A 23,824-nucleotide genomic window follows, 5' to 3' on the forward strand; every position below is an offset into this window, starting at 1 on the left:
GTTTCTAATGCTGCTTTTAGATTCTGTGGGTGGATTATTCCATGAAAAATAGAGATCTTGGATAAGCAAGATTGAAAAGGCTGAGGGGGTGGTGAATGCATTGTTTCTTCATACTCAACTTTGATGGAACAACAAAAAATCTCCCAAATGATAACTTGCTGTGGCATTATAAATAATCTTTCATCTTCTTTGGTGGTCCACAGAGTTTATATAATTGGAAGGCTAAAGCCTTTCTTTGTTGTTTCTTGCGTTTTCATTAGTACAGTAGAAGACTATAAAATTGTGCAGCCAGAAGGGGTTTAACAATTACTGAGTCAACATTTGAAAGCCTCACTCTATTTTATCATTTATGCATGTGCTTTTTATGAGTTTTACAGCCCTGCAGGCGTTGCTTAAGCAAGGTCCATTGCAGTGGTGGATCTATAACTGCTTTTTTTTATTTTGCTCTCCTTGGTGCCCTGTGCCATCAGCAAGTCACAATTCCACACTCATAAAGAAATTACAGGCTTGAGATGGTAATTTTTGTGGAAGATTCAGGAGTGCTAATTTCAGTTACTAAAATGTTTATCAGCCTTTCTAAGGAGCCTTTGGCAAATCCCATAATGTGTGACTCAGTTTCCCTTCTGGTAAGCTGTTAATAATCCTGCCTTTCTTTGTGAAATGTGGGTAATTCAGTGATGAGTGAAGAGCACTTGGGGACACATAAAAACCCAAATCTCTCTGAAAGAAGCTGGCAATTGTCTTGCAGCAGGTAGAGGTGTGGCAGGATCTGGGCCATAGCAAGGCTTGGGCAGAGTGCACAGCACCTGTTGTGGAGCATTCATGGGCAGGAGCAGAGCCTGCAGTGCAGATAATCCATCCTGTGCCAAGCTCTGGGCACAGCTCTCACTGCTGCCAGCTGTTCCCTGAGTTCTCCCAGCTCTCCACCATCCCTCATGCCTGCCTACCTTGTGTTCTCCAAGCTTGGTGGGACTCTGGGGGAAAGTGTAGAGCTCAGCCTATTCTGATGTTTGCTACCACAAGAGGCAGAGGGATTGCACACAAAGATTACCTTTACAAAGTCTTCATTTGTGCTGGATGGAGCATAGGACACTTCACTTCTCGGAGAGCTGAGGAGAACACCACAGGGTTGAATGGATAACACCTGGTGCCACCACCTTGTCTAATAATTCAGTATGTTTTTCTGTCATAAACTGAACTTTTATTGTGCAATCATAGCAATTAATCTGCCCAAAACTTTAAGATCTGGTGCATATTGAGCAGGGCATGTGTTGGAAGGGGTGATATTTACAGGCCCTTGCTCATGTGCCTCAGTACCATGAACCCCATCAGATGCTGCCACAGGTCCTGCTCATCAATCTCAGATAAAAACTACCTCCTCAAAACCCAAATCTATTTGAACATACCACCTTTAGCATTTAGATATGGGAAATAGCTGGACATACTGTAGTTGGAGGGGAAGGGAAGAAATGAGACACACAAAAGGACGGTAGCAGGCAACCATCTGTTTCTTTTTAGTTTATTGACATTGAGCAAAGGTAGCAGGCCGTGTCCATCTGTGTGTGGGGAATTCCTAGGTGCAAGAGGTGATCAGCAAGCTTCTCCTTGCAGTCCCTAGGTAACTGTGTTTGGCACTCTCCACCTTTCTTTTTGCCTGGCCCTTCAGTTCCCTTGGGATGTGGAAAGCAGGAATGTGAAGTTATGGTCCTGAATGTGAAGTTATGGTCCTAAACTCCTCCTCTGGAACTGGCTCTTTCTCTGCAGGCATCAGAACAGAGAGAAGTATTCCTGTCAGGGAAAGCAGGGGTAGAGTGAGGAGAGCAGCAGAGGAGAGAATCCTGCTCCAGTGGCAGTGCAAAACTGGATTATGCCATGGGGAAATGGCTCCTGCCAGAGCACTGCAGGGATTGCCAGGCAGCCCAGGCTGGAGGATGGCTCTAGAAGGAGCAGGGAGCCAGGCCTTGTGCCCAGGCCTTGTGCCCAGCCCTTGCAGGATGGCTCCAGAGGGAGCAGGGAGCCAGGCCATGTGCCCAGGCCATGTGCCCAGCCTGCCCAGGGTTGCAGTCCCCTTGGATGGAGGTGTGGGATGCTCCCAGTGCCCCCTGAGCCCTGGTGCTGGGGGAGCAGGGAGGACAGGAGGCGAAGCCAGCAGGATGTTTTTGTTCCTCAGACCTTCCAAGGGCTTGCTTCACTTTCATCTAGTAGTGGGAGGAGTTCTGGCAAACAGGATCAGGCTGTTCTACATATGTTTTGACTCTTCTTGTTTTATGTTTCTTCTATGAAAGAGACTGCAACCAAGTTCTTGTCATTTTTTAGATCAATGTTTTGTTAAACTACGACAGCTATCCATGACAGAGAGCCAAGTAACTTTTGCAGCTGACCACAAAACTGAGTCTGACTTGTGGTGCTTAGTCATTTCTTATATTTTTTTTTACATGACATACTCCATGTGTGTATGTGTTTTTGTTCTTTTAAATATAATTAGGGCATTTGTAGAAGTTATGGTGCAAATCAGTCTTCTGTGGCAGGTTAATTTCTTTGATTAATAAAGTTTTAGAAACTTCTCATCACATTGTGGCTGTTGATGAAACCTCTCTGGTTATACTTTGAACAATTGAGCTATTTTGAGATTGCATGCTCTCTACAGTATTATCTTCTCTGGTTTACCCATTAGAATTTTAAATGATCCAGTCAACAGAGCTCTTGCTGCCCCTCCAGAGAGTCTCTCCTACAATCCAATAGAAATGATCATTAGGAAACCCTTCAGGAAGAAATAAAATACTTATGAAATGTCTTGCAGCCTTCTGAGGTCTGATACAAAATTCAGAAATTTGGAATCCCTTTCTGTTTAACAAGAGATGGCTATGTTTCATGTTTCTTCTCCTGGAAGGATAGGAGTGCTCCTTGCTGTTTGTTTTTGCTGCTTTGTGCTGTCTAATTTTTAGAATTGCTTGTCTCACAAGTTGAGTCAGGCTCTGACCAAGGAACCAAACCTGGGCTAGGTCAGGCTCCCAAAGAGCCATAGCTGGGCTGTGCCTTGCAGGACTCTGGCATTATGAAGTTGACAGTAAATAGATTTTTTTTTCTGAAGAAAAAACTGTTGACTTCCATCATATATCTGCAATCAATTTGGAAGAAATACAAATTCAGCTTAGTCCTGACTTTTTGACTTCTGACAGGCTGCTTTGGAAATGAGAGCTGAGTTAAAAACGGTGGATCAAAGAGCTGGGAGAAGCTAAATGCCTGGCTAGTTGAGGTGCTTATTTGAAGGTTCTCCAAGTTTTCTGGATCTGCTGTGCCTGGTAGTGTTATGGAAACCCTTTTCCTTGGATAGGCTGAGTGTGCTGCATGAGCTCTTCCTGCAAAAGCCAGGAGGATAACTCCTCTTGCATGCTGAAGTGTCAGGGTGTAGACAAAGCACCAGGAGTGTAAAAGGGATTTGTAATGAAGATGAATGTGAGGAATAGGAAAGTTAACCTCATGTTCCCTAAACTCTGAAAATACAAAGTTGAGCACATTAGCCTTGTTTCTAACTGTTCCTGAGAAAATCTTTGTGCGGTGACTTACATGAATTTGAACCATTCTTTGAATTGCAGATGCAGGGACATCACTTTGCAGGAAGCATTTCTGTATTTGCATTGTTCTCTTTTCTGTTTTCCTGTGTAACACATCCCAGTGACATTATTAGGCTACGTGAAACAGTTGCCATGTGGAAACTGAAAGTTTTTTTAGTTTATTGATCTTTTACAGCCAGCAGGAGTAGAATAGAGCAAGGAAACAGAAATCTTTTCTTTCAGGAAGAAGCTCAAAAGAATTTTTTCGACTGGAGCCGCTTCATTATCATGCCACATCATTTCATTTTCTTAGCTTTGCAAAAGGCACAGTGCCTGAGATTTTGAAATGTTAGTATTGCTTCCCTGAAAGATTTATTTTTAAACATATGATTGTCAGGAAGAAAGAGTGCTCATGAGCAGAAGTCATTGGGAAAACAAAAACAGTTGGAAAATGGAACACCTTTGTGTTTGTAAAGTCAAACAATTCTGGGGGAAGCGAGGTGTTTTGAAGAGGACATTGGAATGAATTGCCCTAGCATGTTGTTCTGGCAGTCTTTAGACAGATTAATTGGCAGCACACAGCAGCCTGTTGCAATCCAGGGTTCACAGTTAGTTCTGACCACATGAGTGATGGACGGGGTGTTAGCAGGGTTGGACAAAACAGTCTGGACAAGAACACAAACTGCTGCCCAAGGATCATGCTTAATTCAGGCTGAACCTTTCCCAAGGCCTGAGTCAGTTTGAACTGTAGGATGTTTTTCCTTGCCCTATGGGCTGCTTCCTAAAATACTGCCTTGTAAAAAAGAAACAGAGCAAAGCCATGCATGTCTCTGCACTTGGATTGCAGGCTAGAAATAGAGTGCTACAGTAAATGCATTGCAAAAGAGCATGTGTCACCTAAACTTCAGGCCAGCTTTGCAGCCCCAGGAACACAGAGAGTTGAAGTTTTCTTCAGATGTGCAGCCAGTTTTATCATGCCTAACTAAGCCAATCTTTTCAACACTATGGAGTTTGCTTATCACTAGTTAATGAGCAAGTTTTGAAAAGGACTTTATGGCAGAGTCTGTAACCCTGTCTCTTCCAGAAGAAGCATTGTTATTTATTCTTCAATACATGGCTCAGTAAACTCTTGTGTATAGTTATCTAGCTTCCCTAAAAACCTCCTAAATAATGTCCAAACTTTGGAGTTACAACATTTAATTATTTTCCTGATCCAAATCCTGTCATCCTGCCCATATAGGACAAAACCACACTGGAGACCTGACCCAGCAGCTGGCAGTAAAGCAGAGTGAAGATGGGAAGTTCAGCCATGCAATGATGGATTTCAACATGAGTGGAGATTCTGATGGTCAGTACCAATGATTTTACTGATTTCCAGGTTTGTGTGTGTGTGTCAATGGGATCTGAGGGAGAATCCAGTGCTTTGGAGGCCCATGAGGAATACGAGCTGTTAGCAATAAATGGCTATGAAACAAGGCAGGAGGAAGTGATTCATCGTGGGGTGTTTTAAGTCTGGAGATGATTTTTAACCTTCCCTCTGTCCACTGAAGGTCTCAAGATGGGACCAAAAATGTATTTCTGATAATAGAAGGGACTAAAGGAGGCAAATATATGTTGGGTAAATGAGATCACATAGGGAAGCCATGAAGTGTAGGCCTGATCCTCCATAAGTGCTGTGTGCTCTGCATCTGTGGGGGCTTTACTGGTTTGATGAAGTGAGCACAATGTTTATTTGTTTCTCTGTTATTGCATATATTGTTAAGGAGATGTAATCACGAAAACAGACAAGTATGTAAATTTTGCTAGTTAGAGAATTGCTTAAGAAGAAATGCCCAGTATTGCCATCTATCACACCCTTTCTATCACAAAAACGTGTCACTCTGGTTTTTTAAGGTTTTCTAAGCCTTCTGATGTTGACATTCTTGTAGTGAACTTTCTCACACACTTTCTGTAAATAACTCATAGTTTTGCATTCCTTTATAGAAGAAGAGAAAGTTGATAGACTGTTAGTTTGACCAGTGTCATTGGGGAGGTGGCACTGGCACCCTCCAATCCACTGGCACTCTTAGAAAACTATAAATGTTGGAGTCAGAAAATAAACTTCCCTTTTCCTTCACCTTGAGAACAGTGGTGTGCGCTTGTGTTTTTTTGTGTCCTATAGTGACAGAAATGTAGAAGAAAGGTGACATAATATGACCAGCATTCTGTAAGCAAGAAAGGATGAAAACAAAAAGTAAACCTGCTTGATAAATACATATTTGGTTTATGTAATTAAGCAGTAAAAGATGGCTTAGAAAAGCTATGTTACAAAGCATAACACTTTGTATTTAAAAGCAATGAAAACTCCTGATCAGGTGCGTGATGCTGAATTAATGGAATAACTAAACGTGGCAATATGAGATGTATGAACCATTACATGTTGTGAATGCTGCCTCATGGGGCGTGCAGCAGCTGAGCTGGGTGCTGCTGGCAGAGGAGTGGAGCCCTTTTCCTTGCCTTGCAGGGAGCGCAGGGGGTGTCGGAGTCGCGGATCTACCGGGAGTCGCGCGGGCGCGGCAGCAACGAGCCGCACATCAAGCGCCCCATGAACGCCTTCATGGTGTGGGCCAAGGACGAGCGCAGGAAGATCCTACAGGCCTTCCCCGACATGCACAACTCCAACATCAGCAAGATCCTAGGTAAGAGTGAGTTGGAGAAGGTTCTGACCGAGCTCAGCCGAGCGCCTGACAGAACAGAATTGCTGCTTTTTCTCTCACCCTTCAGTCACTGCACCAAGAACAGCGATGGGAGCTTCCCCTGTGCTGCCCAGCAGTGTGGATTAACCACACTGAAATATTCTTTGTAATTATTGAGGTTGTGGTGGCAATTTTGCCATGCACAGGGGAGAGATGGAGTAGCCTGTAGTTCCCAGGTTTTCCTTTTTAGACATGGGGGTTACGTTTCTCCTTTTCCAGAGAGCAGTAACTTCACCAGACTGCCAAAGCTTCTCCAGTAGTGGTTTAGCCAGTTCATCTGTCCGTTCTCTCAGGCCCTGCAGATGCATCTCAGCAGGCCCCACAGATTTGTGCACCTGGTTACTTATTCTAGCATTAATTCTCCTATTTAAATATAGATTAGCCTGTTAATGGGGAGGGAGTCATAAAGTTCTTATATTTTTGTAGTGTAGAGCTTTAACGCACTCTTTGTTGGTGGCTGCTTGAGGGCCGACAATGTAATTGTGGGAAATCAGTATTTATCCGCTCGTAGAGATTGTATTCTTTTTTAAAGGAGCTGAACCCCCTTTAAATAGCCCTTAATTCACTTCATTAGGGTTCGTGAGTTTTGCTTGGAGAAGAATTAAGAGTGAACTTAGATTCATTTCAGAGGCAACCAGCTATCACCCAAACCTGATCTTCTCCTACACTTGGTGGTTCTTCATTCTTTGTACATTGAAAAGAATTTTAAAAAAACCCTGATTTCCATATTGTCTGCTCTTCACGTCCTGATCACTATATGTCTCAAGCATCCTCTGCTCAATCTCATGCCAAATTCTTCCAACTGGTCAGTATTTGATCAGGTTCTCAGGACCATGTTCTGTCCAAAGTTACTCCTCTGTACTGTGCTGGAGGATGCAGTAGGTGCCAGTGAGGCTCACTGAGGCCAGTGAATTACATCTCAGCAGAAAAATAATATATCTGCAACCAAATTAGAAAGAATTTTTTTTTTTTACCAATAAAAACAGCTACAGGACCTAACCATCCTTCAGGCCAGTAGCTAAGCAGGAACATGTTTACCTGTGCTGCAGATCTCACTGGTTTTGCAGGCTGCTCAAGAGATGCAGTGCAGTTTTAATGGCAGCATTAACCAGCTGCAGGGCTGGTAAATATGCCAGGTTTAGACTGGTCAGAGGTTTGAGGCTTCCCTTGATTAGAGTGGTATTATGAAAAGTTAGCAGGGGGCAAGTGGGAACGAGATAAATTGGTTGGAGAAGCAAAATGTATTGCCACGGATGGCAGATGTGATGATATTAACCCATGATTTAAAGGGTGGTACGAGATGATTGGATTAGCTATGGGAACAGGATTAGAAGGCTAAATTGGCTATGTTGATGGCAGTAGAACCTTATACTGGTTAAAAGTGATTATACTGGTCAGAGGTGTATGATGTGATTAGCCGGAGGACAGGGCAGTAATAGTTTTGGTCTGGTTCTAAATTGAGAGTAGACCTGGTTAAACCTGTTTTTAAGTAATCAGCCTCAGAAATCTACAAGATCATTCTGAATGGCCCTTTTCATATAGAAAGTACAAAGGGAGCTTGATGTTTTCCCTCTTAACTGATTGTTTTGGATAACAACCTCCGACAGCACGCTGCTAATTCATTCTGCTTAAAACAGGCGCTTGAGCTGGGCTGACATTTTACGCAGTCTCTGGGGATCCTGGTTGACATTTTAAAGGGCTTCTAAGCATTTTATAATACCCTAAAATCTGGTTTTAATAAGCCATTCTGCTGAAATTGTTAACATAAGGAATCACCTTTTACTATTTGGCGCTAGATCAGGGAGATATGGAGACATCTTTTTCTGATTAGATATACAGTAGTTGGAGTAAAATGTGCAAATTCATTACAGATCCTGTTGAGGTGACAGACAGTATAGCTGACTCCAAACTCTCTGTTTTGCTGCCAGATATGGGGAAAAGCAAGGTCTGAGACAGTGAAAGATGATGTTTCTATTTCTTTACAGCATCACATTTGATTTTTTTTCTCATTCTACATGTGCGATAGAGAGGGATGTCCTGGCATCTTCCTTCTTGACAGAAACATATTACAAAGTTCTTCCCTCAGCTGCAAAAGGCCAGGCTTTTGAAGCCAGCAGGGAGCTGTCTGCTAACTGGCACAGGGTGACCAATTAAATCTCACAGTTCAACCAGATATTAGGGTGTCCTTATTAGGAAGCCACAATTTCTCTTTCCCATTTTTCCAGCAGCACTGCTACACGTTGAGGTCACAGAGCTTGTTGTCACACAGAGTAACTTAGATAGAGTTCTACCAGTCCAGGGTCATTTTTATAGTAAAATGAGAGGAGGTGCCCTTCCCAGCACTAGAATTCTCTGGGGATTATGTTTGACACTGTGGTATTATGTTTTGAGCATAAAAATGAGATACACGGATTTGTCACTAAATTCATCTGTGCATACGTTTGTCATCCATCTGTTCATTGCAACTTAAACTTGTGGATAATGGTTTTTTTAGTAAATTGTTAAAAAGTGCTAAAATGGGACTGCTGGACCCTGTCAATTTAATAATGCATTGTTTAGATATTTCGGTAAATATTTTAATTAATTTCACTGAGAAATCTACGTAAAGATTTTAGGAAAAAAATGAAGTTAATGACTAGCTTCAGAAATTCTCTTGGAATGTATACATGTTTACATGAATGTGTACTCATACCTATACATTCCATGAAGGGTTTGTCTATGTGAGAATGTTTTTAAACATAAAATCTGCCTGATTCAGGTACTCAGGTTGAAAAATGTCAGTCTAATGCACTGAAAGTTAGAGAATATTGCAAACAGCTGAAAAGTCTTGTCAGAGAAACTTGGCTTAAAAGCAGCAGTGAGCAGAGCTCTGAACCTTGCATGTGTGTGCCTGGAGCACAAGTGTCTGGGCAGGGGTGAGGGCATCTCTCTTCTTCCCTGGACTCAAAGATTTGCCCTCTCCAGATGTGCTGCCAGTCACACACAGCTGTGTGAGCACAGCTCTGGCTGCCCTGGCTCAGCTGAGGGGCAGGAGCTGTGCTTGGTGCTGCAAAGCCTTTGAATTTGGGGTTTTTTCCTAAATACTTGGGCCACCACATCAGGGCGAGTTGTGCTGGAATCCTGCTTGTGGTTTTGCATGCAGCCAGGGAGGGGAATGGACTCCTGTTTCATGGTCAAGCAGAAAAGCCCTGCATGCCTGACCCACTCAAAGCTTCCCAGCACGGATGGTGAGCAGGGAGCTCCCTCAGGTTGGTGTGCAGTCACTGTGTCATCCACCCCCGAGTCCAGGAGGAAAGTCAGTGGCATTTTTCCAGCCACTGTCTTTGCCAGGAAAAGCTGGGAATAGTTTCTGTGCAGGAGCCCCAAGCTGCTGAGCAGGGTCCTGGTCCCAGGGGTGCTGCCCTGTGTGGCACCAGTGCCCAGGCACTCTGTGTGGCATTAGAGGGGATGTGCAGGAGTTCCAGTCCAGACCCTAAAAGCCATCTAGTCATGCAGTTATGGTGCTGGGCCTAAGCTAATATCAATGCCATTAAACTCCTTCCCATTCCAGGGCTAGCTGGGGGATCTCTGCATGCTGTAAACAGGATGAAAAATTATGGGTTTGAGTTAAAAGCAGTGTTTGCTGAGAAAGGCATGCCCACTGCCCTTCTCAGGACAAAGACATCACTGTTCATACACTGCTTATCTCTGGATGTGTGGGCAGCTGGTACCAGCTCTTCTCTCTCGAAGCCCATGGAATAAAGATCCAAAGAGTAACGGGGAAAATGGTGTCCCCAGATCCTAAGGGGCCTTTCTAGAGGGAATGAAAGTGTTTTCTTTCCTGGGGAAAGGATAACTGTGCTCCCTCTACTGCAAGTCTTGGGGGTACAGTGGGATAAGACCAGCCTGAGGAGCAGCATGAGCTGACCATAAAAAATGAGGAACAAGAGGAAGTCAAGTATGACATATGGCATTATGAACCCATTAAATTGAGAAACTATTCAAACATTTTTCCAGTGGGAAACTTGACTATTTTCCAATAAAGTTTTCTTTCTAGGCCACACGTTTCACAGCTTGAACTATTCCTGTTATTTGAAATGTATCTTACCCTCAAGCACTTCTATATTTAATGGAAAAATAAAATGGGGCAACTGATTCCAGAACTTTTGCTTTCTGCTCCCATATTATATCCTTTAAGAAATACTAGTTTATAACTTTCAGCAGGCAGTTGAAAACAATTTTGAAGTCTTTAGTATATCCCTATCTCAAATATCCAGGTTAGCATAGTCAGAAATCAGGGCTCCCAGCAATGAAGCCATAGTGCAGCTCCTGGGAGAGATGTGCCAGTAGCCCAGTGCTTTTCCCTTCATGATACAGTAAATTCTTTCAGTTGGGGCTGGCAGTGTTTCCCAGCACTTGGTCCTGGAGTTAAAACCCCACTGACACATCTGGGATAGTTTATAGCTTTCAGAGGCATTGCTTTAGGGTCTTTGCAGGCTCGTGTACCTGACTGCAGAACATTTACAGTCAGTTCCTCTCCTGACCACCAGCCTGGGAGCCAGAAAGACACAGTGTTTGTCAGAAGGATTAGGCTGTGGACTTCTGCAGATCTGATGCCTCGATCCAGCCGTGGATCACAGACAGCAGCATGTGGAGGGGAGCCTTCCATGAGCAGAAGCTGTGAGCAGGCACGTGGCCAGGGGAAATGTGGGGCCACAGCAGAGCAGACTCTGTGTGTCCATCCCTCCAAAATACACTGCCTTCTTTCCTGGAACAAAGTGTCAGGGTTGCCATTGTCAGGATCATGGTTTTACTGCCCATCTGAAAGGCTTTGTAAGGTAGATAAATTTCAGTAAAATATTGGGTCAAAATTTCCAGTGCCACCTCTCTGTGCATCTTGGCCATCCCCAGGACGTTTATGAGTCAAACACAAACAAGAGCAGAACCCTGTCTAGAAGCTCTGACAGATTCCCAGCCCGAAGCCAAATGGCCTTGGGTGTCTTCTTCTGGGTGACCTACTTGTTCCCCTGCCTTGGCAGCGTTTGGGGACGAGTGGCATCTCATCTCTTTTTTTTCTCTTGTTTTCTGTGTTTTGGTGGCAGGATCTCGCTGGAAAGCTATGACAAACCTAGAGAAGCAGCCATACTACGAGGAGCAGGCCCGGCTGAGCAAGCAGCACCTGGAGAAGTACCCAGACTACAAGTACAAGCCGCGGCCCAAGCGCACGTGCCTGGTGGACGGCAAGAAGCTGCGCATTGGCGAGTACAAGGCCATCATGCGCAACCGGCGCCAGGAGATGAGGCAGTACTTCAACGTCGGGTAGGGCACCTCCCACACGCCCCTCCCTTCCAAAAACTAGCCAGAATCGGGGGGAAATCTTCATTCTTTATTGTAGTTTATTGGAGAGAGCGTTAGGTGTTGCTGACAGGAAATGAGAGCTGTGTTGCACAGCAAAGTGTTCCAGGAGGAGCCTGGGCAGCTTCAGGAACCTTGGCTCTGCTTAACACTCAACACCTCAGCCACTTGTCTCATTTCCACTCTGATCATGAGAAAAAAGGCTTTAAGATTTTCCAGTGAAACTTATTTCTAAAGAAATGTGCCATGTGGGCACAAGCTCTGCTGCCCAGGAGGGTCCCGTAGTGCAGGGGTTTGCAGATGGACACGTAGCGGTCATAGCACATGATGGTCAGGAGGGAAAACTCTGCTGAGGTGAAGAACAGAAAGAAAAAGAGCTGTGCAGCGCATCCTGTGTAGGAGATGTCCCTGATGTCTCAGAGGGAATTGTGCATGGCTTTGGGGACAGTGGTGCAGATGGAGCCCAGGTCACTGAGGGCCAGGTTGAAGAAATAAGTCTTCTAGTAATAAGTCTTCTAGTAAAGCCTTACAGCTATTAAGAGGCCTCAGAGAGAGTATCTGAAGGATTCTGTGGTAGTGCCTCAGGATCCAAAAGCAAAAAAAGTTGGCATTCAGTAGGATCTGTGGCAAGTGGTCTGCAAAAGGACTGCTGAGCACACTGAACTTGAGCTGAAATATGGACATGGCTCAGTTCATTGATGCCAAGCTGTGTTTCCATCATGTCTGCATTGTTCATTTCTCCTTCCAGGGAGTGTCTTACAGTCCAGCAAGTTAAATCCTTTCTCTTGAGCAGAAATTTTAAGGCCAGTTCTGATAAACAGCTAATAGATCAGTTTGATATGATTAGAATAAAATATGCCTAGAAGACTAGCATATATTTTCCCTCTGCAGATATTCCTTGGTGTTGGTTACAGCAGATCAAAAAGAATCCGAAGTAATCAAATATTCCACGATATTTCTGTACTCACATGTGAAAATTAAAAGCTACACAGGGATCCTAAAAAAACCAGGCAAAACCAGCAACAAGAGTGACCCCCTGAAATAATGGAATTTGTGTTCTTTTTCATCTGAGTTTGGAATCCTTTCGGTATTAACTGGGTTGCACATCTCTTCAGTTAATGGCTGGAAGTAGCAATAAAGGAGAGAGCATCTATCCAGTGACTGTTAAGTGTCAGCAGCCTGTGTTTTAAACAGCTACAGTGTGCATTGTTAGAATAAGCTGCTCAGCAGAGAAATTTGAGCTGCTTAACCCTGTGGTGCTGGCAGGTCCAGTGATCCCAGTGGTAAGCACTGAAACAAACACAGGGAAGTCAGCCAACATTTGGCATCAAGAGATTAAAAAAGAGGAGGAGGCCTTACGGAAAAAGAATAGGTGGCAACAGAGCCCCCCAAACGCTGCTTATCTGGTTAACATGCATGCCTCATCATGGGGAAAAATTAACCTTGTAACATTCTGCCTACAGAAATTCAGCTTTCCAAACAGGGCTGACATTGAAATCAAGACATTTCTGGAGGTAATTTGCACTGGGGCAGAACCCAGGGTGAAATCTTTCTGGAGGCAGTTGGCAGAGTGGCCCGTGGCTGCAGGCACCAGTCCCAGCATTGCATTCCTGGTTTAGATGGGTTATTTAGGTGGGTTTAGGTGCCCCATCTGTTGCATCCACTCGTACAGGTCATTTAGGGCTAAACTCCCCAACACCAGCCCAGCTCCTGCCTGGGCACCACAGTAAGGGCTTGATTTAGCAGGAGCTGTGACTGTGCTGGAGGCATCCCAGTGGGAAGGACTGGGAATTTTTTAATGTTCCCTATTTCAGTGTCCTCATCTTCAGTGGTAGCGTGTCAGGCAGGGCCTGCTGAGAGCCCTAATACAGTAGTGTCTGAGGACTGCTTCAAGATCCTCTAGGCTGGACATCCCATAGAGGTGGAAGAATACTATTCTTAAATTATTTAATATTTGAAAAGCACTCTGAAAAGCACCATTTAAGTGCAAAGTGTTCCTATTGTTAAATATTAAAACCAATTTAAGTGTGCTGAATCTTGTTGCAGGGATGCTGACTCCAGAAAACAAAAGCCTTCCTCCTGAATTAAGAATAAAATGCAAATTAGATCTGCTCCCTACTTTAAGAGCTGTATCTTCAGCTGAGACAACTTGGATTGTTTCAGAAACGTGGAAATAGGGGCTCTGTGGAGGGAGGCCTTGCTTGGATGGCAGGCAGGAAGTGTCTGAAAATGCAGCAAGCAATTCCAAACAAGTATAAAGCTGCTTGGCAGAGGAGAGCCTTTCAGGATCACTGTACTGTGTGAGGCTTACTGTGCAGCCAGGGCACAGGCAGGCAGGGGAACAGGGAAGGGTTTCATTCTTAATTAAGAATGTTCATCTCAAGAGACTCTGCCCTGTCTCCTGTGGCAAGGCTTTTCAGTGCAGATGGACACACCGCTGATGACATTACAATGTGCAGCATGTACTGAACAGAATTACTGCAATGGAATTACTTCATGCAGGAAGGCAACAAAAGCAGCATGAATTTTAAACCTCTGGGCTTGTCAGGACTCTGAGGCTTCTCAGGGAAACAAACACTGGTATAACACAGCTAGTGTTCTTGATGCTGAGGGAATTTCTGTGCCCTGGAATAATTCTTCTTTCATTACTGCAGACAGGTTTCCAAGGCTTAGACGCTGTGTAAAGGCATCCTGTAGGAAATTTTCTCAAATGCTCTTGTTGTTTCCTTGCTTTTTATTTATTTTTCAGTAATGCCCGCTTCCGTTTTAAGTCTGCCTTCTCCCAGTTTTATCCACCTTCCTTCAGAGAATCTGCTTTTCACAAGGGCTGCTCCCAGTGGAAGCTCTCACTTTGCAGTGGGAGGCTTTTAGTGACCCATCCTGTAAACTCATCCTGGCTCCAGAAAGCCCACTGTTCCTCTCCCTGGTAATGAGCAGGTCCCTGAAGGAATGTGGAGGAAGCATTGTCTCTGCTCTCTCCTCACCCAGAGGCATTTTCCTGCAGCACCTTCCCGATCCTGTGCAGTCTACCTAGGCTTTGCTGCCTCTCTCCTATTGGCAGTTTATGTCTAGTTACTGTGACTCTAATGTCCACTCCTGATAGCAGGCTGGATTTTTTAAAAGGAAGCTTTTCAAAATACATGGGTTTAAGTTGGACCACAGCTGGCAAGCATGTTTATTTTTGGGTGGCACCAAGCTGATGCAGAAAAGAAGTTTCTCTCACAAGCAGGCAAGCTGAAGCTGTGTAGGTCAGGTACAGCTATAGATGGGGTTTTCTTATCAGTGGAGTTGGTTTGGGTTCGTTTGTGTAGCTCAGGTACAGCTAGAGATGCTTTCAGAAGTGGGGTTTTGTTATCAGTGGAGTTGATTTGGGTTTGTTTGTCAAGCATGGCTCAGTGAATTTCAGGTGCTGGTGCAAGAATTCCTGTGCAGGCCCAAGAGTACCCACTGTTGAACTCGCTCTCCTTGTGTTCCATGCAGGTTTCCAACGCCCTGCACTCTCTCCTGTTGCTTTGGTTTTTTAAGTTTTTTTAAGTTTTTTGATGTTGATATTTTTATAACGAATTTTTTTTATGTACTTAATGTAAATTATTTATTGTTTTGCATTTTTTTTATGGAGGAGGAGAAGTTTGATGGATTGTTGGTTAGTTTAGTCATTGGAGAGGTGGCACTGTCATTTTTCAATTTACTGCCACTTTTGGAAATCTATGAATATTGAAGTCAGAAATTAAACTTCCTTCTTTTTCACCTTAGAAAGTTGCATGTCCGGGTCACTTTATTTCATGTCCCCTAACAGCGCTCTCTCCCGGCACGCAACAGGCGCAGCTGCCGCTGTTGTGTACTTAATGTAATAATTTATTGTTTTGTGGTTCTTTATGGAGGAGGAGAAATTTGATGGATTGTTGGTTTGTTTAGTATCATTGGAGAGGTTTTAGTGCCGCTTTTGGAAATCCATGAATGTTGGAGTCAGAAATGAAACTCCCTTCTGTTTTACCGCAGGAAGTCGCGTGTCCAGGTTGTTCCATTTGCCATCCCTAACAGCTCTCTCTCCCGGCAGGCAACAGGCGCAGCTGCCGCTGGCCACGGCGGGCGTGGTGTACCCGGGAGCCATCGCCATGGCGGGCATGCCCTCGCCCCACCTGCCCTCGGAGCACTCGAGCGTGTCCAGCAGCCCCGAGCCCGGCCTGCCCGCGCTCCCCGGCACCTACGGGCCCAAGGGCGACGAGCCGCTCGTCAAGGAGGAGCTGCAGCCCGACGAGGCCAACGGCGACGTCTACGACGACTACGACGAGGAGGAGGAGGACCCCGATGCAGACTATGGCAGTGACAGTGAAAACCACATGGCGGGCCAGGCCAACTGATCGGGGCCGCCGCTCGCCCGCGGGACTTCAAGGAGGAAAGGAAACGGATCAATCAATAAAGCCCCATCTGGTTTATCCTTGCCAGTGGCCAAGCACATTAACTTTCTCATACACTGACTGTTACTTTAACTGTTAGTCTTAACTAGTTGGGACATCAGCTGACTAATAGACATCAGCCTGCATCAGAGGAAAAAAGGCTCAGAAGAAAGGAAACGAAGACGACGACGACAACAACAGAATGATATAAGCTATGGGTAAAATAATGCCAGTAATTCAGCTGCTATACCCAAGCACTGAAGTCTTACCCGTTGACCTTTTATTATTATTATTTTTTTTTCAAATAAACTTTATGGCTGTTTGTTCTACAATGTTCTAGAAATTCTCACTCAGGTACACAGTGCCAACAAGTGGCTTGTGAATGTGTTTTGTTGTTTTGTGCTACAGTTTAAAGAGAAATAATTTTTTTTTTTTGGTAATGCACCTGACAGGAAAAAAAAAAGATAAAATTCCTTTTAACCCCCTCTGTCTCCTCCTCCTCCTCCTCTTCTTCCTCTTCCTCCTCCTCCTCCTCCTCCCTGTCAAATCTGGGTCAGAAGTGTGTGTGTGTGCGTGCCTGTGCGCGTGGCTGGCAAGGAAGGAAGTGGGGAGTCTTTCTGTTAACCCCAACAAGCATTTCCTTTCAAGAGAGGACTTCTCTTCATCAGTTGCACACCATACTGAGTCTTTGAGCAAGTGCCAAATTTGTACTAAAGCGCTGAACTAGTCCAATTTGCTTTTTTTGGGTTGGTCTCTTCTTGTTTTGTTTTTCTTTGGCTTTTCATTTGCTTCTTGCTCTGTCTTAAGTTAGGACAGTGTTATATCTTAGACAATCCCTTGAAGAACCTGATATACCAGCAGCTGGTGAGATTAGACATATATTTTTGCTTTTGCTTTTGCTTTTTAAAGGAAACTGTAGGTGCTGTTCTCAGGTGAAAAAAAAAAAAAGAGAGAGAGAGACATAAGAAATTTAGAGAAAAAATATTTTATGGTCTTGGATTTTCATGTGTGCGTGTTTATGGTACTAATAAGAATAATCTTGGACTATTGTGAGCAAAAAGCATGTTCCAGAATGAAGCCCTGCACCCTCCAAGGGACTTGGTCTGTAAGAACCCTTTACTTTTAGTTTGCACTTCAAGTGGCAGCATAAACAACATAAAAGGCTTGTCCAAAATGGGGTTTGTTCTGCATGGGACACTGGAAATGTTACCAAGTGCTGAGCATCATTAAGTTACCACCACCTGGGCCCAGTTCTGATGAACTCGTCCCTTCAGGGTGGCTGAGTGCTGATCTCTGATTCAAAAGGCAATTTTTTTTTTCCAGTGACTTCTTTTTGTCCTGTGCACTGGCAGAAATTCTTCTTTTACCAGTGGGATGTTTGTGTGGGAAGGAAGGCTGATGGCTGTGAGGAGATTTCCAAATTCCAGGTGGGGTTACAGGAACTCAGACTGGTGCAGGGCTGAGTTTCCCTCGCTGCTGCCTCTCACAGCTGGAAAATCATTCTCTGTGCTAAACTATTTCCATCTTGATGTGGAGCACTCCCATGGCTTGGGCAGCTCTGCCTTCCTTGGGCAGCATCAGCGTGAGGAAAGGGGTCTGGGAGCTGCTCTGGAAGGTCTTGGCATCGTGCTGGGGCAAAACCTTCCTCTGAATTGTTTCTTCAGCTGAGGATGCCAACCCTGTGCTGCTTCCCAGTAAATTCCTGTCCCAGAGGGAGCTGCGTTGCTGTTGTTATCCCCTCTAACTTGTAAAGTTAGCCCCACACCCCTCAGTGGCAGTGCCAGCCCAGGCACTCACAGAACCCTGCTCAGCACTGCTTGGCAGCCCTGATTTTGTAATCAGTCCCTCAATCAGGCAAATTCAGCCCTTGGTGCCAGGTGCAGGACCATGAACAGGACAGGTAGGAGGGGGGGATGCCTTTTTTGCCTCTTGAAATCCCACTTGAAGTGTAACCTGACCTCTGCAGACCTGTGCAAAGCAAAAAGCAAATGCCATTGAACACTTAGGACAATACTCCCATGTTTGGGCATGTGACAGTTGCACCCTGCTACATCTCTTTTCTTCTGTTTTCCCCATTTTGATTTCCACCTCTGCTTTGAAAAATTCTTTTCTATTTTCTCTCTCTCAGAAGATTTGCTCTGAAATTATGCTTGGAGTAGCTGATCATATCCTCCGTGTCAGAGAGGGTTCTTTTCTGTTTGTATTTTATGACTGTGTTGGGGTTTGTTTTTTTTCAGTTGAACTGCCTCTTCTTGCTAGTGTTGAATGGTAATTATAATAATAATAATAATGGTCAGCTGTTCCCAGATTAGTAAATTATGTATAATTTATTTACACCCCCCCCCTTTTTTAACTTTATTTTATTCTGTTCTAATTTGGCAGTGCAGCAAATGAAGCTGTTAGGCTATTTAAAATGGATACCCCTCCCCACCTTACCTTTTTATATATATATAAATATATATATATATACATATGAAAACAAATCGCTTCTTCTTCTGCTCACACCATTTCTCTTTCTTTTATTTTAATTTTGGCCCCAGCCATGTCAACTTCTGATGTTTATTATGATGGAGTGAATTAATGGGAGTGTTGTTTTCAATCTTAATTAACTTCTGCTCTCTCATCACTCATTTTAGTTATTTAATTACACCAGTCATCTAGAGCCAATTTTTTTGAAGCACTCTGTTTGGATAAGAAGGAAGAAAAAAAAAATAGACAATTGTTTTTATATCATTACTATGTACAATGTGAAAACAGATATTTGCTCCTTTTTATTTTATTTTTTTTAAAACGTTCAAATTCGTTCCCTGTCTTTGTGAACAAATGACTTCTGACTCTCGTGGGTTCGCCTCACCTTTGCTGGATGCTTGATTTCCACCCCAGTTAAGCTGAGAGACTCTCTGGTTTAACTGTGTCACTCTGGGCCACTTTGTTTTAGCTCCAGGTGGGTGCCAGGGGGGCTTGGAGCAAGCCTTGGGCTGGCAGGGCTCGGTGGGAAGGGGCCCTTGGGCTTCAGTGGGACCAAGCTCCAGCCCTGGATGCCCTGGGAGAGGCTGCTGGGGGCACCAGGGATGGGCAGTGCCTGCTGTCCCCATCCTGGTGTCCCTGGCACAGTGGGGTCAGACAAAGCCCTCCCCATCTCTCCCAGCTGTCTCCCTGCTCCAGCCAGGGCTGACAATTCCGTGCACATTCCCTTGGAGAGGCTGTGCCCAGCCTGCCCTTCCCTGGGGCTGTGGCAATGGGCTGCTGTAGCAGACTGTCCCCCTCCTCCACCTTTGGGATGTTGAAACCAATGCAGAAATGGTAAAAAGTAAAAAAAAAAAAAAAAAACGAGGCCGAAAGATGAAAACATAAATTTTTCAGAGATGGGTCTGGGGTTCCAAACCAGCAAAATGCTTAATGCCCATGCTAATGTTTTCTGAGGTCCAAGGATGAGCACCCACATATCCTTCAGCAGTAGAAGACCAGATTTGAAAATAGGGTACTGTTTGTCCCTCTTGAATTTTCTGGGGAAAGAAAACCTAAAAAACAAAAAAGCAAAATAATGCATTTATAAAAATTATCTTGTCTTGTTTCTTTTTTTTCTTTTTCCTGGGCTCTGTGCCCTGGAGCACGTAGAAAAACCAGGTTAGAAGAGATGAGGATTTATTAACCTAGAAGCTCACGGAGGCCCTGATGCCAGGGTGGGCTCTGTTCCCCTGTTCCCTGGAAGCTGGAGAGGCAGGATGCTCCTGGGGGGCTGCCTGGCACCTCCTCCTGAATGGGGGAAGCCACCGTGCATCCTGGGAGCTCGAGGAAGAGCATCTCCAGCAGTGGGGAAAAGGGGAAAAGAAAGGAAAAAAACTGAGGCACTTGCTTCTAAGCTCAATTAAATAACACAGAGTATATCCTTTTTTCCATTTATTCATGCCTTATATTAGTAAAATAGGATTTTTAAGTGCATTTAACATCTTTATCTAACCGTTCCGCTGTATTAATCAGGCCCCCAGAAAAGAACACTAGCTATTATTATAGCATTTAATTAGTTTTGTAACCAAATCCTCTTATTATGAATGCATATGGAAGAAATTCTTTCTTCGAAGACATTATTTCAAAGATTTGGTTACTGCAGTAGACTGTCTTTAATTAAATCATTTTTTAGAAAGTAAATTGTCTTTAACCTTTTTACAGCACATTTTCAGAGCTTTTTCTTTTTAATCCAAAGAGATGAGCTGTTATTGTCCCCGAAGAAGCCTCTGACATCACATTTGTAGCATCAGAAGTAATTACACTCCGTGGCAATGTAGGTCTGAGCAGGAATTCGTGTGCTGCCAGGAGAGGCAGCTGTGGGGCAGCAGGGCAGGTGTGTGGCACAGGAACCTCCTTTGTCTGACCACTGCTGGTAGAACCATCCCTTGCATTCTGCAGAGAACTCTGTCATTCACTCGATGTGGATCCAAGTGTATCCTCAATTCACAGGGCATGGGCTGTCTGTTTAGCTTGGTTTATATTTACATTTTTTCGACTTTATCTTAACTTGTCAGTTTCCCAGATTGAAGAACGTGTCAAGTTCGTTTTTTTCTACTGACTGATTTCTCTACTCCCCAGTGTTTTTTGTCACTGGTTTGCTGAAACAGTATTTATATAGCTCCATTGGCTCTAAAGCTCTTACTCCTTCTAACGTTTTGGATTTTACAAGTGAAATGAAAATAGAAAAGAAATAGAGACAATCAAATGCCTGGAGCTTAAAACAAAGTATGTGCAACCTACCATCTCACTTGAAATTTAATAAAAGAAATAATTATGTAAATATAACATAGAGTTATAGATTTATATTTTGTTCATAACACATAGTGTAATATAAGTTGTATATTTTCATGTTTTGGTTTTATGTTATCATTCATGCCACAATAAATGAAAAAAAACAGGAGTTGATGTACTCTTTAAAAAAAATACGATGTGGATCGCCACCATCCTGGGTTTTCGGTTTTGGTTTTTGGGTTTTTTGTTTCTTTTGCATTCCCCTTTTTCAGTATTACTGCCCTGCAAGGCACCAATAAAACAGCAAATGTGTTCTTTACCTATCCTGTGGTCTGTTTCCCACTTCTTACAGCAAAGGGCGTGCTGGCCAACCTTCCTGCCAGGGGAGCAAAACACCTGGGCTCCAGCAGCAGCAGCAAATGAGATTTAGACTCAGCTTAGCAGGCTGCTCCAGGATTGAAGATTTTCATCAAAGCACAGGACAGAAATCACCTCCCCCTCCAAACCCAGGTGTCAGAGCAGAGAGAAGCTGGTCCTGAGCAGAGTGGGCAGGGCAGTGTGCAGGATGATGGGCAGGGGTTTGCCCCATGCTCCCTGCCCAGGCTGGGTTCCCCCTGAGCCTGCTGTGCCCAGGGAATACCCAATGATAAACAGGGACACCGAGCTACAGAAAAAATAGCTCTGCTCAGAGTTAGTCACAATGTCCCAACATGCTGCCTAAACAGTTCATGGAGTTTTGACAGCAGCATATGGCACCAAGTGGGATGAAATGAATTTGTACCTGGTTTTGACAGTAAGTTATTCTGATGGGTGCTTACTCTCAAGTGCCTACGGCTTGACAGATGCCACTCTGTGGTTCCAGATTTCCTGAAGGGAAAAGGCAATATTTGGGGAAGCAGGAGGAGAGCCTATGAACCTGTCCCCACTGCTTTGGTTTGCCAGGCTGGGCACTGTGCTCTTCCTGTCAGTGAGGTGGCACCTGAAACCTCCCAGCAGCAAACCAGGGACCTGCTCTGGCAGCTCCCTGAGACAGCCAAGAGCACCTGCAGGGCACCTGCCAGCGGCACTGGGAATGGGATTGAGAGGAGCCATGTGATGGGGGCTCAGGCCAGTAAAGGTCAGGATGGTTTAACTCATCAGAATCCCTTTTTCTGGTACTGTCAGTGACCTGTGAGGAATGGAGCCCCTCTCTGGTGCTGCCAAGGCCCACACTGCCCACCTGGATCAGCAGGTGAGATGAGTGACTTAGAACATTTTTCTTTTCTTTTCTCCTTTTTTTTTTCTTTTTCTTTTTTGTTTTCCTTTTTGGTGGGGCTGGTACCTGACAGAAGCGAAAACATTCCCTAAACCTGTGGTGGAAAAATGTCAAGGAGAACCAGAGACAATCTGAGCTGAGGATACATCTAAACTGTAATATGTGTGGATAAGGCTGGGCTTTGCAAAACCAGGAATGACAACTAGTTAAACCCTGAGTATGCAGCTGAAGTGTAAAAAAAGTTTCTGGTGTCCTTAAGTGATATGGCCCAGCCTTGGGAGTGGTACAAATTCTCTCCCTAGACAAGTTGTCAGGGGGTTTTGCTTGTTTTTTTTTTTTAATTTTTTTTTTCATAAACTTCTAAAACACTGCAGCAATTGCCTGTAGCAGGAAGGAAGAAAATGAGGATAATTATGACATTAGACTATTTTAAAAGACAGACGTGTGCCAATTAGCGCGCTCCTCCCCAGAAGGGAGCGAGGCAGGCTCTGTGCGTGTAGGAGAGTGAGGAGACCCCCCCAGGAGGCAGCAGAGGTTATGGGAGCGTATGTGCCCCCCCAGGAGCTCAGCACTGGGGCTCTGCAGCACTGGGAGCAGGGCAGGGAGCTCTGCTGATGAATATTCAGCAATGCGTGGCAAAGCAACGTGGGAGAGGAGCAGGCAGCGTCTGTCTGTCGGGCCAGCCAGGGGAGAGCACGTTCTGCAGGGGGACAGACAACCCTTGAACATATTTAGCTCAGGAATCTGCTGCCTGAGACCAGCCAGAGAGCTGGAGTAGCTCATTTCAGTCCCTGGGATGCTGCCGTGCTGTCTGTGGTGTTACAGTGGCACTCGGGCACTGCAGTCAGGGATTCTTGCTGGCCACAGGCAGCAAAGAGAAACCAGCCCTGCAGCATCCTTGGCCTGTTCAGGTGGTGTGGGCAGCCCTGTGAGCACCAGCTGTGCCCCAGCTGCAGCACATCCCTGCTGGGTGGCAGCACAGCCTGCCCTCCCTCTCTGGGATGGACCAGCAGGGCTCTGCAGCAGCTCCTGGGTGCTCCTCTCTGGTAGGTAAATGTGATCCAAGGCCATGCAGGAGAAACCCTGCACGTTCCCAGCTGGGATTTGGAGCTTCAGCCATGCAAACATTGCATTCACATTCACCACTGCAGCCATGCCCTTATGGCACTGCTCATTGCCCTTATCCCCCTGCCCACACACAGCTGTGCACCTCTCACCCTCCCCGACCCCACATCTGGCCTGGCCATTTGGGAATCCAGCCCCAAGGGCTGGCTGGCTGCATCCAACACCCTGAGGGACCAGCCAGTGCTTGGTGGTCAGGGTTTGGGTGTTGGGTGTTTGGGTATTGGGTGTTTTTTGGGCGTTGGGTGGTTTTCCTGCTGGCAGAGCAGCAGGTGTGTGCAGCAGGGAGAGCAGCACATGGAGCTGTCCTCCAGCATAGACAGATGCTGCTCAGAGCCCTGGATGCCCCACAAGCTCAGCTCCATAGGGCTGAGGAGGATGTGAGGGGGGTTTCAGAGAGAACTGCTTGACATGAGATTTATAATTTCTTGATTTTGGGGTTGGTTATTTGCAGGTTTCCAACCATTTACCTTTTAGGACGCTCCTAAACTTGCTGTCAGAGGCAGCGTGGAATGTTAGTCAGGCCAAGATCAGGCATGCCCTTCACCCCTTCCTTGGGGAGACCAACCCTTCAACCCTTTAGGAAGAGGTTAAAGCCACACCAAAATGCAGCTCTCCACTAAAACCTAAAGCACATCAAGCAGGGAGACTCCCAGTGGAGCTGGGCCTAAAGGACAGTAGAATGGT

The 23,824-nt window shown here is 45.0% G+C and overlaps 1 protein-coding gene across 1 annotated transcript in view; it reads left to right on the forward strand.

Moving 5' to 3' along the window:
* SOX5 (SRY-box transcription factor 5) overlaps window positions 1–21,083 on the forward strand; it is a 279,255-nt gene extending 258,172 nt beyond the window's left edge. Inside the window, 6 exon segments of the mRNA XM_036400499.2 lie at window positions 4,795–4,810; window positions 4,813–4,906; window positions 5,226–5,229; window positions 6,067–6,232; window positions 11,371–11,587; window positions 15,681–21,083. Coding sequence (XP_036256392.1) covers window positions 4,795–4,810; window positions 4,813–4,906; window positions 5,226–5,229; window positions 6,067–6,232; window positions 11,371–11,587; window positions 15,681–15,984 — 801 coding nt within the window. The 3' untranslated portion in view covers window positions 15,985–21,083.
* Window positions 21,084–23,824: the final 2,741 nt, after the last annotated feature.

This window comes from Molothrus ater, chromosome 5 (genome assembly GCF_012460135.2).
Source record: "Molothrus ater isolate BHLD 08-10-18 breed brown headed cowbird chromosome 5, BPBGC_Mater_1.1, whole genome shotgun sequence".
NCBI lineage: Eukaryota > Metazoa > Chordata > Aves > Passeriformes > Icteridae > Molothrus > Molothrus ater.